The sequence below is a fragment of the Taurulus bubalis genome, assembly GCF_910589615.1.
Source record: "Taurulus bubalis genome assembly, chromosome: 9".
Classification (NCBI taxonomy): Eukaryota; Metazoa; Chordata; class Actinopteri; order Perciformes; family Cottidae; genus Taurulus; species Taurulus bubalis.
In genome coordinates this window covers 24,713,106-24,726,106 of record NC_136597.1, presented here as the reverse complement: position 1 = coordinate 24,726,106, position 13,001 = coordinate 24,713,106, and the positions used below count along the sequence as shown (strand labels likewise).

Sequence of the window (13,001 nt, the reverse complement as noted above, 5' to 3'; positions counted from 1 at the left end):
TCTGTATCTGAAAAGCTAAAACACTACAGCATTGAGGTTTTGATGGTGTGCAAATGGCCAAGACTGATGTTAGCTGTAGTCGTTGAATGCTAATAAATAATATTTGTTCGATTTTGGCTGGAAAAGTACGAGGTTTTCATATTTATTCATATTTAGTAGGATTATTACGACTATTATTATTATATTTGTTCCTATTATTTATTTGTATTCATTAATATTGCAGTTCCTTCATCATCATCACATCATTATACTGCCTTGTGCAGTCGTAGATAAATACTGAGCTTTGCATATTTCTATAAAACTGGAGTTCCATGTTCTCTCAGAAGGAGAATAAACCACCGAGGGAGCGAGACATGGTCTCTCTGACTTCAGATCAGCTTCAAAAAGGTGCAATAATACTCCGCTCCATATCGAGGTCAGGTTTGGCAGGTGCTCATGTTGTGAGAAGATTCGCATTGAGAAAAAGAAAAAGGAACTATAAAACAGGATCAGCGCGCAGCCAAAGTGTTGTAAGAATAACATTTTGATTCCGTGCAGGTGGAAAGTGCGAGTGAGAAATGTTTAGCGTTGCCAAAATACCAACTTAACTGCCTCGATTCTGCGGCCTTAACGCAGCTCTTGCCCAGCAGCATGTGTTTGTGATGATGGAGCTGCTGGGGGGTCCAGGTTGGCTTAAAGGAGATTAAAGTGCAATTCAGGTATCCACACGACAACGCACTCAAAAACAGGAGCAGGAGTTCATTTCTGTGTGTATTTCACAGCACAGAGGAATATATTTTTTTTCAAAATAGTTATTCGCCCCTTATATTTAGTTTGCAGATCTCGATTCATAATGGAACTTTGCATTTATTGAATTATTCCGATGCAATGAGATAAATCCAGAAAGTTATTGCAGAATTACATTGAGAGCAAAACCCCCCAAAAAAGTGCTTTTACTTCACTTGAAATGGGAATTTAACTGTTGGTCAAATTGGTAAAAAAAAAGAGATTTTAAGACTCAAGATTATTTAACTATTTTATTTTAGGACACAGGGTGGACCAAAACCGCTATCAATGCACCTTTTGTCAATTTATATAAATTGTGTATATTTTCAGTCCTCTACACTGTAAAAGAGTAAAACAATAACAATTTATAAAGTTCATTTACCCATATAGACTCAAAGCCTATATAGTCTTGGTCACTTTAATCACTTTAACTGGTGCACTATAAATACATTTCAAATACTTTTTATTCCGTCTGTATATATAATATTGCTATTGTGGATTATTTTCTTCTTTACTGTTTTTATTAGTGTTTTTACTGTTTATTTATATTACTTGTTTCTTATTTTACTATGTGTCTCTTGTGTGCACTGCTACTGTAATCCTGCAATTTCCCCGCTGCGGGACTAATAAAGGATTATCTTATCTTATCTTATTTTATAGCCAATTCCCAATAAGACCCTGAGGGCGAAAGTTTAAATTTCTCCTTTGCAAACCTGTTTTTTAAAAACCTGCTCTGTGCATAATTCTTGTAATGCTGCAGATTTAGTTTTAGGGGATGTTACCCACAACCCCCTGCATTGCTTTAACTTCCTAACGTAAAAAAACAAACAGGAATAACAGGAAAAGAGCTGATAAAATAATGGGTGAATAGCAGGAAGCACTGGTTCTTTCTTCTACGACGGCATGACTGTGTTGTGGCCGTTATTCAGAAAGCGAGTTGTGTTGACCTCGATAGGAAACGTTCGCCTTGCATCCACTTCTCTAGAGGCAGATGCTCGTTGTCTGATCGAGTGCACAGCTTTGAGGGGACCGACACTTGTGAGAGTAAAAGAAGTAGAACAGAGAAACCGAGGTTGGCAGTTGGTTGAGATGCTCTGCTGGTTTTGGAATTTCCTGTTTTGTTTTTTCGCCCCCCTGTCAGAGGGCTTATGTACACACGGCCAGACATTGCAGCGCTGAGCCACAACACTTGAGTCACGCCATTGCATCTGTGAAGGCTCTGCAGTATCACTGCGCTCGCAACAGTCAAATTGTCATAAAAGTTACGTAAGACTTGCTGCAGCGGCTGCTGAGTGTTTGGGTAGAATGAGCCGCTATCTCCTGATGTGGAGAATAGAGCCTTGAAGTGAGTCGTATCTCACCACAAGTAAACATGGAGATAAAGGCAGCGCAGCTTTGACCAGTTTCTGTGAGAACTTCTCCGCCCAGTGAGGCACACTCATGCAACTGGTCTCAGGCCACTCCTTGTGTACAGCAGGACTTATCTTTAAAATGCATGTTGAAGCTTGTTGCATTTCTGGGCAGGTTCTGCCCTGGATACTGGAATCCACTGTGTTTTGGACATGCACAATGTAAAATATAACAAATATAACCAAACGTTTATAAGGAAATCTAAATCATGGCCGAGTGTTTTTGTGAATGTTAAGGATTGTACTGAGTATTTGTATTAATCTTGAGCTGAACTGTTGTGAGTGTTGCCACTGAGATAAGTGACATAGCTGTTTTCAGATGCTTCCTTGTTTTTTAAAGTGTTTAAAAGAAAGTGTGGTCACACAGGAGGCTACTGTTGCAAGATTGGTGGTTAAAAATGATCATTACCCTAGTAATCAAGTTTAATCAGTTTAATTTTGCATTTCTTATTAAATCTTTAGTTTAATTTGAATCACCTCTTAAAGTTGAAGGAGGATAAAATATTGATCAGTTTACTTTTTTTTTTTATTAGTCCCGCAGTGGGGAAATAGCAGGATTACAGCAGCAGGTTAAGTGCACAAAAGAGACACATAGTAAAATAAAGTAAAAATTAAAACAAGTAACATAAATATAAAAAAACAGTGATTAAAAAACACGAAATAATCCACAATAGCAGTATCCCTATTGCCATAGGGAAGTTAATGTTAAACCGTTTAACCGTTAACCGACAGTACGAATTCTGATAAGAAATATAAAAAATGCTATTGGTTGAAGCTGTGACTTTCCAAATTGAAGTTCCCCAAAGTTGAACTCGTAAAAAAACCTTGAACCTTGAAACCTTGAATGAGAAGTGAATATATACGTCAATGTTAATTTCGCACATTTGTGACTGCTTCCTTATTCTTTGTAATTCCTTGAAAATAACATTATAAACGGCCCCCAAACAAACCAAAAGACAAATAGTTTTTTATGTTGCAACAAGCAGTTAAAGACAAGCATAGGATTGTGCCATTAAAGGGATAGTTGGGTGTTTTTAAAGTGGGGTTATAGGAGCTACTTATCCATACAGTACAGTAGATGGCGGTCAAAGCAATAACTGTATTTTAGCCACCTAAAGATCTGTTTAAGCATTTGCTATATTTAGAACATTTCCACGGCTTTATCTGGCCATCAGACCGCTCTTTCCGACGGAGTAAGTGAATCTTATCTTTGCTCTCTTCAAAGCTTCAGACTCCGTTGACAAAAACTGATGAGTTTCACTCTCGGTTCAGTTCCATGGTGGGAAAATATTCTAAATATTCCGTATGCTTCAGATATTGATTTCTTAGTTTTTAGGTGGCTAAAATACATTTTCCTGCTTCCCCCCCCTCCACAGCAGTACATTAGTTTGCCGGTACTCTTGTGCTCATAAAACACCCAAACTATCCCTTTAATAAGTGAATAGATGAGTAAATATTAGCCTACAAGGCTCATGCTAGGATAGTTACTGTGAATTCAAAGTACTTTTTTGACAATAACAACAGTTTTTCTTTGTTAGCCAACAAGTAAAATGTTGTAAGTTGGCTGCACCTCACAGCTGATAGACTCTCACATTCACACCTATAGTCTTAAATCTACCTGCGCTGGCTTGTCTTTGCACTGTGTGGAAACTATTATGCAATATTACATCTGCAGAAACACGAGTAGAATGTATTGTACAAACTCCACAGAGAAAGGACTGAGAAAAAAGCTTTCATGTCAATTTTTTGTTCATGAAATTAAACGACTTTATTCTATTTCCTCTATTCTTAAACATTGTGAATGCGATCTGAAAAAATGAAGAAATGTGCATCTTTACTCTCAGCATATTATCCTCAAAGTACAGCTAAAAGGTATTTCAGCCACCAGATACCAGACACAGAAGCGCAAAAGCTTGAAAAGAACACAAGAGTGATGGAAATAATAAGATGTGACTATTGATAGAAGGCCGAAAGAAGAGAAGTTTAAAAACTGGGGTGGAAAAGAATCGTTGTTAACTTGTTAATGATAACAGTTGTGGCAGCAGGGTACCGGTACTTACTGCTTGCAGGGTTGTGCTCAATGCCAGCGCCTCTCCAGACTGTAGAGACCCTTATTAGGCTTCAGGGGACACCAGACCAGTCTTGTCAGAGCGGCCTCCTCTAGCATGCAGACACACAGCTGACTCTCACTGCCAGTCTGCACAGTTTGGAAAGTGAACAGTGTTAACGCTTTAAAAGGTTCAGCGCTCAGAATGAGGAAGTGAATCGTTTTTTTCTCTCGGCGCAGTAAAGGAAGGGCTGGAGGAAGCTTCAAGCTTGTATTTGCACCAGCGCTGGGCGCCAATGGACACTATTTATAGATCACACCCATCTCTGTTTATTTAGGATGAATGCCAAGATGCAGTTCATTGTGAAGTTGCACAAAAACAAATGTAAAGGACCTTTTATGGGATACTGTTTACAGATAGATAGTACGTTTCGTCTCAATGTAAGGTTGAGCTAATGATCTCCTAAGAAGTAAGGGTTGACAATCGCAGGACAGGAAGTTAAATTCCTCAAAGTTGTGACACAGGTCAGAGTGTGAGTCACCCCGACTGGGTCGACTGGTCAAGGGAGTCCGAGGTTGAAAGATCCAAAACATGATGAACAACATGTGCCACGTCCTCTTTATTGTGTAGTCATCGTACCTTATCAGAACCATGCAGTCGTGTTGAGAAAGGAGATCTCGTCTCGGGTCTCAATTACCTTTTTTCATTCTCATAAGTTAAATTATACTGGTGTTTTTCATTTAGACATGCAGGATCTATATTAAAGGAGGGAAAAGGTTTTCAGAATTTAGTTTTGACAAAGTTAAATGAATGCTACTGAGCATCAGTGGTACATTCGTACGCGGAAGATACAAGATATGCTATCTCATGCAAATTGGGCTGATATGGATTCAGAGTGGTGGAGTGAAGCACCGTCACTCTGGAGAGAAGAGGACAATCTTCTGTTTGTGAAGTTCCCTCTCGTTGCCCCTGGACGGCCGGATCAGAATTTATATTCTCTGTTCTTAATGTTTCTTGAATCATAGTATTTTTCATCACAATGTTTCCTGTTGCTTTTTACAATTTAATTAAACTGTTATCAGTGTACCACTTGGTTTCTCCTCCATCGAAGGGTCCATTTTATAAGTAATAGTAGAGCTTTTAAAGTAATAGAGCCACTAAAAAATCACAGCAGGGATTTCCTCTGGGCCTCCATCAGTCGTGCAGACGTTACACATAAGCAGACCACTGGAGGAAAAAAAAACTATTTTAGTTTATTTATTTTAGGCCAATACTGATATGGATGTTTGAAAGCTAAAGTAAATATCATTAAAACTTCATTAACAAACTATTTCGTCATGGATGTCTTTGGTGGAAAAGTTGAGTATCTGTTATATTTTTTGGAGACCAAGATACTCAGCAGGACATTTTGCAGTTTAATAAAACAAACCTGTCAGCGCCCTCTGGTGGACAAACAATCTAATGACGACATTTCCAAAAATACCTCAAACGTAGTTTGGCTTCTCTGCAATGTAATTTCCTGTTGCATATCTTTATATCAACCGACATATATCGTCATGGCAGATTTAGCAGCCTGCTAGTAATTATGAGTGATGGATATCCGGGATTTTTAAGAATCGAAATACCTCGCACTTGGCAGAAAGAACTAATAAAGAGTTATTGTATTATTCGGTGCCTGTAGATTGTAAAGTATGCGTATGGTCAATTGTTCTGAAGAAAGCTGCATTCATGTTTTAGTTACTGCGGAGGACTTTTTTTTTTTAAGGAAATGACATAAAAGAAGTGATTTTATGGATGGACTTTGCAAAGAGATGAAAGCTATCACAGAAAAACATGAACACTAATTGGCAAACGCATTAATTATCATTATAATTATTATTATTATCATTTGAAGCTTCATTCATCGAAACTTACATTCCTCGCGAAAGATAATTAATTCGTCGAAATGCCGCAATTACGCAATTTGAGGAACTTGCTGGCCCGAGACAAATTTAGTTTCAGTCCTCGTGTTTCTTTGAGTTTGTGCGGCTGATGAACCATGTGTTGTTTTTAGAATGGAATGCACACCCCTGTGGATTTAATCATATTTTACTACACATACCGTCATAAAATGACGAAGCACATAAACTCTACTTTGCCTTCTAACACACTAGTCACACGCACACACTTGAGCAGAATATTATGATATTAGGTCATCAAATAACAGACAAGTGGCTTCTTTTCATTATTGCCTTCATTCATTTATTTAAAAAACAAGGACACTGCATCCATCTGAAAACCATTACACTTCCTGCCACGTTCCACCACAACAAGTCCATAAATCATGTTGCCTAATAGCATGTCAAGTAAGTTCTGCGGACCTATGAGTAAACTAGGATCTATAACATTCAAAAAAAGGAGCAGATACAGTTCAAAGCCGAGGCTTTTTAAAACAAAGCATTTAGCGTATAGCCACAGGAAGTGCATTGTTGGGCCTGCATTTGTTCTGCGTATCCTCCTGTGAAGCTAGATGGCAGCACAGCACTTCATGAGCTCCCCATCACTCTCCATGGCATCCAAAACCTTAAAATACCACTTTGCAGTTGTTACGTAAGACTTTCACCATCCAAACAAATGTCTTTAAAGCATCTCTAATATGATTACTTTCCAATAATGTATAATCATCACAACAATGTTACAAAAAAACAACAGATAACTCAATGAAAAGGGACTAAATTCACATGAAGAATACAGGACACGTTAAGATACATACTTCATTGAAGTTAAAAATAAAAAAAGAGACATGTTTAATATGTATTTTGGCTGTATAAAAATATAGTTGTATTGTGTGCTTAAATATAAGGTAGCTTTATATTTCCTTATTATATACAAGCTGGTAATTATATATTTTTGATATAGTACATATTGTTTAATTTGCACTTCACAAGCAGTTCACACCATCCGGTTCACTCGTGAAAGGATCCTGCTTGTGGCAGTTTGGGTTGCAGTAATGTCAGTTTCTTGAAGAGAAAAAAAAAAAGCAATCCTCCTTCCTCTGGCACGGCTTCGGTTCCTCTTCAGTCCACCGGTTCTTTCACAGAAGATCTGCAGGAATTCTCTTGTATCTCAGCTGCCAAGCTCACTTTGGAAGCTGAAGAAGAGACAGACATTCTTGTCAAGTTGCGCAGGTCTGACTCGAGTTCATCCATAAATCACACGCTTAATGCGGACACACTGAAGCCTGCGCCTAAGCATGCACGAATCTAAATCTTGCTTTCATCCGGAGTGACCTGAGAAAAATGTTCCTCTGATGTTGCAGCTGTTCTTTTTGGCATATCTAGTTGTAAATCTGCGGAATTAAAACCTCTGAGGGGACTTATCTTGATCTGTGAGCAAATAAGCCCAACAAGGATTCTCCTTGGCCCTTCCATGCCTGTCTTTTAGGCCACTGTGCGTGTGCTTTTGTGTCTGCGGACTCGCTGACCAGCTTCGGGGCTCCGTCTTGGTCTTCCTGTCCGGAGGGCGAGCGGAGCGGCGGCGTCCAGGAGCGAGCGGCGGCGGCGACGGCGTCCGTAGCCTGTTGGCAGCATCTTGTGATCGGGGACGTTGGATTTCAGCACGTTGTTCTGGTGCAGCCGGTCCAGCAGGTCGCTGTACACGCACGTGACTAACTTGCAGCCGGATGATTTGGTCGACCTCCTGGATCTGATAAGTAGCCCACAGCTGGGAAAAAAGACAACAAAAACATATGCTGTATTCTCAGACTGCTTTCCAGGGTTGTTAAATCTGAACTTGCAACACATCAAATGTTGACGGGGTTTAAACACAAGTTTAAATCATCCACATTCTTCAGTTATCTTTGTCAAACGAGAGCAAATACACCATCAAAATGCAGCTTTTCTTGTTACCTTGATGTAGGCGAGACACTTTTTGCATTCTCATCCTGCTGCGGTTCAACATGGACGTCAGAGTGCTGCTCATTGGCCGTCACTAAGCAGTTGCACAGGTCCCTCTTCACACGGTTCTGCAGCCAGACTTTAAACCTGCCACAGAGAGCGGAAGAGGTGTTGATGGACGAAAGCTAACCAGCACACATTTTAAGACACAGACATAAAGTGATAATATCAGTACGACGCAGCATTCCAAGATACAAGATGATTTCACTTGATGCCAATAGAGATTTGGAGGCTTTTCTTGGGTCAGTTAGCTTTGAGCGTGGAAAAATTGCACGACCGATAAATCAACCAGGGGGACATATCGGCCAATGTTAAGCTTATTGGCATACACCTCCACTGGGAAGCAAGAAATTGCAGTACAGAATGGACATAAATGTTTAAGGGAGTATCAAGACTAAGGTTGTCACGATACCAAAATTATGACTTCGATACGATACCTGCCATAAATATCACGATACCCGATACTTACGATACGATACCAGAATTCAATGCAATACGATACTGCTATATTCATCTATAATAGTAATAAATAAAACATCTCTATGGTTCCCTCTTGTTCCTGCCCAACTTTTTGAACACTTAACAAATGGCATTAATATTAGTATTAGCCTACAGCAAGATATTAATGAAAACTACATGGTGCCATGAGACAGTGTCTCAATTTACATTGTTTGTCCACTGGGGGCACGGCTTATGTTTCAATTATGAAATGCCTTGATACGACATGTGTTGATCACTGTTCTGCAGTCTTCATCAAACACAGTTTGGTCCAGCCTCTAAAATCCATCATCTGTCGAGCTCTTGCAGAACTAAAATTCTCTGACTTTTACTGTGATATTTTCTGCACTTGTTCTCATTTACTAACAAACATAACTTGATATGAATATATCTTGTTTTATCAAGGGCGAGCAGCTGATTTAAATGTTAAAGGACCAAATGAGGCTTCTTTTCTTTCTTCAGATGAACACAATGTTCTCTCAGTGCTGGTTGATCAGGCAGCTCACCTTTTTTTCAGACTGGTGTTGAGCTCCCCCGCGGTGCCGTTCACCAGTGGCAGGACAGTGGTGAAAACACAGCAGCAGATGACGGTGTGCAGAGCTAACCTCATTTTGGCCCGGAGCTGTCGGAAGAAAAGATAAAGAAATTATGTTTCGGTGGTTAAACTGCTGCCACAAATGGTGATTGGTAAATTTGAGACACGGTTGGCTCTGTGAGCTGCACAACCGAGTTGGTTCAGAGTCAGTCTGTTGGCTTGTCAATCACAAATCAATGCTAATGTTTTCAGGTTATTTCAGAAACATCTGTTCATCAGCACTCCCAAAAACCACTGATTTAAAAACTCCCTGTATCCCAAATTTTAAATTAGTGATTTCAAAATTTCAGTTTGTATTATCAAATTCCCGAAGAACTCTTTAGCAATCTCTTGAAAATAATCATAAACTTTAATTAAAATTGTGGGAAAAGTCACTTACCTCTGAGCTTGTAGCTTAATGTAGAGAATGTATGATGCACATCCAAGTGTGCTGTGTACCTTTTTCTTTTTTTTCTGCAGTTGGAGTAAGTATTTTTTTTCTCAGGTTGTAAAGAGTTTACCATGAGTTGTAGTCTGAAGTTTACACTGCTAACATGAGAGGCTTTATAGAAGGAGGGAGGGAGCTGTACCTGAATGCCAGAGCCAGTGGGAGGGACTGTGGGACAGTTCATGTCAACCCCGTCCACCCCACATGTAGACAGTCAAACCCAAAACACGCAGGCATTATAATCGAGTCAGCAAACCCTAAAAGGAAGTGACTGATGCTTATGAGTTTGTGTGAAGCTTAATTCTGATTCAATGCACCGCTTCTGAGGAAGTGTGAAATAATTGGTTTTGTGCAATAGAGGGATTTTTAAATTGAACAAATATAATTTTTTCCTCCCTCAAAGTTTATTTATGGATTTGCAAATGGCGTCTTATGTCCACCAAGGCTATTTGCATATTTTTTGTCTTTACATTGCTTTTATTTGTCTTTAAACTGGTTATTTTTGGAGTCGTATGGGTGCGTTCATTGGCTGTTCGTGCTTTAAAGCAGTTAAGTTGGCTGTAATTGTTGTTAATGGCTCAATCAATTCTAAAGGAGATGTGTGTTTGGATTGCTCTTGTTCAGTCCGAGTCAACCATCTGTGATTTTAAATGGCTCCAAAATGTTAAGTATATCTAAATTAGCAGTGTTGTTGTGGCAACTGCATGCCCTGTGAAAGGCCAACGGCAGTTACCTCCAAGCATGATAAAGAGTGTGTTTAACACGCATTAATCCTTTACGTCTTCCTTGTTGGCTACAGCAATATGAGATTCTTTTATTTTTTTCATGTAAAGTTGTAATATTACACTGCAAAATCGACAGAACATTGTGTCCAACGTACCTCCAAACCTTTAATGATTAAAAAAAAATCCGTCATTTGGCCACGAAAGTCATCTCAAGAGTCAAAGTTGACCGCGACTCAACCGAGTGAGCAGAGTTTACTGGCAGTAAACTCTGCCAGTAAACCGAGTGAGCAGAGTTTACTGAGCCCTGCCACATTAAGAACCACAGCATCTGGTCTGTATTGCATTGTGATTTTGTTCTACTGGAAGTTAATGCTAATGTTGCACTCTTTGCTGAATGTTCCTGATAAATATCCAAAAGGAATTTGTTTTCTGCTGGAGTGAAAGCAGTTTGACACGTCTCCTCATTCAGCCATGTTTTCTTATTTAAAAAAGTCTTGACGTATGATTCACGGCCAATTAGTCCTCTTTAAAGGGATACCTCACCTACAAAATGCCCAATCATATTTCTACTACTCGCCTCGTGTTGCCTTGAATTCTAAAGAAGGTGGACGAAGAATCCGATAACAAAGCATTCGAAAAAAGAATACCCAAAATGTAAAAGTCAGTGCTGAAAACTAAAATATATGAAATCAAATTGTGGCCTTAAAAATCCAAAATCAAATCGTGGATTCAGAGAATCCTGACACCCCTAACGCCCACTTTATGCTAATTCCACACAGTTTGGGGTAAAAACCATGCAGTTTTTTGCATGCAACACAAAAGTGTATTTTGTAATGACATTTTTGCCCATTCTAAAATATATCTTAAGTTCATGAATTGAACTACAGGTGTGATACAACCAAATAACTTGTTTGAACATTACGCAATTAGCGTCCTGGCCTTTTGACAGTTGGCAGAGTAAAAAGTACTGGTTGTCCTTGACAGTTTGCTATAAATCTTTTCCCTCCAACTTGTGTTGACCTGCATTCAGCTGATGCAATCCCAGCCCACATTACATCCTCCACCAACCCTCATCCTCACCATGTCCGTAGGCTACAGTTCTATCAGCGGCTGTGCCAATGTCTCTTTTGCCATGACTTTACGAAACACAGTGGCACAGGAAGCTTCGATGGGTCAAGAGAAGCCCATGAGCAATGCATTTGGATGCTTTGGCAACAACACGGCACCCTTCAAGGGCCAATAAAGATGATTCAGTGATCTGTGTTTTAACATGATCCTTTCCCGCTCTTAAATTAGATGTGATGTGTTGCAGAATTGTATTATTCCAAAACAGATGATCTATCAAGCCATAGGTGGTCACTATGGCTTTGATAAATGTTGTTTGTGTCCATATCAGTAAGCCAAGATCTTTTTTTCTTCTTGACTTGTTGCTGCAAGAATAACTTTTGCATTACATACAACAAATGAAGACAATATGGTGTTTGGTTAGTGGACGGATGAAGCTGCGATTGATTTCCACAGTCAGGGGTCAGTGAAACACGAAGTGAGCTAAACATTGGCAGGCTCCCATTATGATAATATTAGATATGCAGTGTCTATTTATAGTTGCATATTTCATCCTGTGTTTTTATGACTACTGAGATGGAAATGCAGGAATTATAGGGATTTTATTAACTCTACTCTTCATCGGTCCGAAAGAGAATCCTCCCTGGAAATGCACCGCGTGACACCCACTACTCTTAAAGTGAGGCCCAAACATTCCCCTGACCTCCTTCCCAAACAACGGAAAATCACAGTATGCGTTGTTTTGTTCGGAAAAATACAGGATGTGATATTTACCAATTACAGGTGGAACTATCAATTTGCCCAAGGGGAAGGCAATGTTCCATGTATTAATGACCGATGTGTTCGGAGAGAAATAACAGAGCGATCCGAACTAGTTAAGGTTAAATATATATATATATATATGTATGTATGAAGAGTGCAATACAAATATACTTTATTATTGTTATTTTATACACATGTAGCACATGCCTGGACAAGTTAAGCTTGCAGATGACATTGCAGTGTCAACAAAATTAAAATTCGCCAATTAAATAAATAAACATTACAAAAATCTAACATCAACTTCAAAGGGTGAGGAATGTGTGACAAGCATGCATGGCAGCTCTGATTGGCCCAGTTTGAAAATCTAGCCAGCAACACAACATAATTAACTTCTTCATAATCTTCTACATTACATATTTTATATTTTACAATCTAGGAGCCCATCGTTGATAAGTTTGATGACGATAAGCCACTGGTGGCAATGGCCAATATTTCTGGGGTGCCGATGTAGTGGATACCATAGTGGGGGATAACTGGGAGATGAAACGTGAATGGATTTTGGAGTTGAGAGATGACATCACCTCGAGCCATTTTGGCTTTTTGCAACCAGTGACCATGGAACACCGAGGAGACCGTATTTGGATTGCGGAGGAGTGACGTAGAGATGCTGTATACCAAGGTGTCCAATACGTCGATCAAAGGTAGTGCGGGTAGATCGCACCCCTGTGTAGTTCTTACACACTGATGTGAGATGGCTTAGTCGGGGGAAATT

The 13,001-nt window shown here is 39.4% G+C and overlaps 1 protein-coding gene across 1 annotated transcript; it reads right to left on the bottom strand.

The window, feature by feature from the left end:
* Positions 1 to 6,447: 6,447 nt before the first annotated feature.
* On the bottom strand, positions 6,448 to 9,751 carry admb (adrenomedullin b). Its single transcript, XM_079223975.1, has 4 exons — positions 9,630 to 9,751; positions 9,162 to 9,277; positions 8,110 to 8,244; positions 6,448 to 7,924 (listed from the first exon to the last, which is right to left on the bottom strand). Exons 2-4 carry the CDS (start codon positions 9,263 to 9,265, stop codon positions 7,642 to 7,644), a joined length of 522 nt encoding a protein of 173 aa, XP_079080101.1. The 5' UTR covers positions 9,266 to 9,277; positions 9,630 to 9,751; the 3' UTR covers positions 6,448 to 7,641.
* Positions 9,752 to 13,001: the final 3,250 nt, after the last annotated feature.

Excerpts from the sequence above, each read along its gene's own strand:
- admb (XM_079223975.1), bottom strand. The coding sequence starts at position 9,265 with ATGAGGTTAGCTCTGCACACCGTCATCTGCTGCTGTGTTTTCACCACT. Across the intron at positions 8,245-9,161 it reads AACACCAGTCTGAAAAAAAG|GTTTAAAGTCTGGCTGCAGA; the intron begins GTGAGCTGCCTG and ends TCTCTGTGGCAG. Across the intron at positions 7,925-8,109 it reads AGTGTCTCGCCTACATCAAG|CTGTGGGCTACTTATCAGAT; the intron begins GTAACAAGAAAA and ends CTTTTTTCCCAG.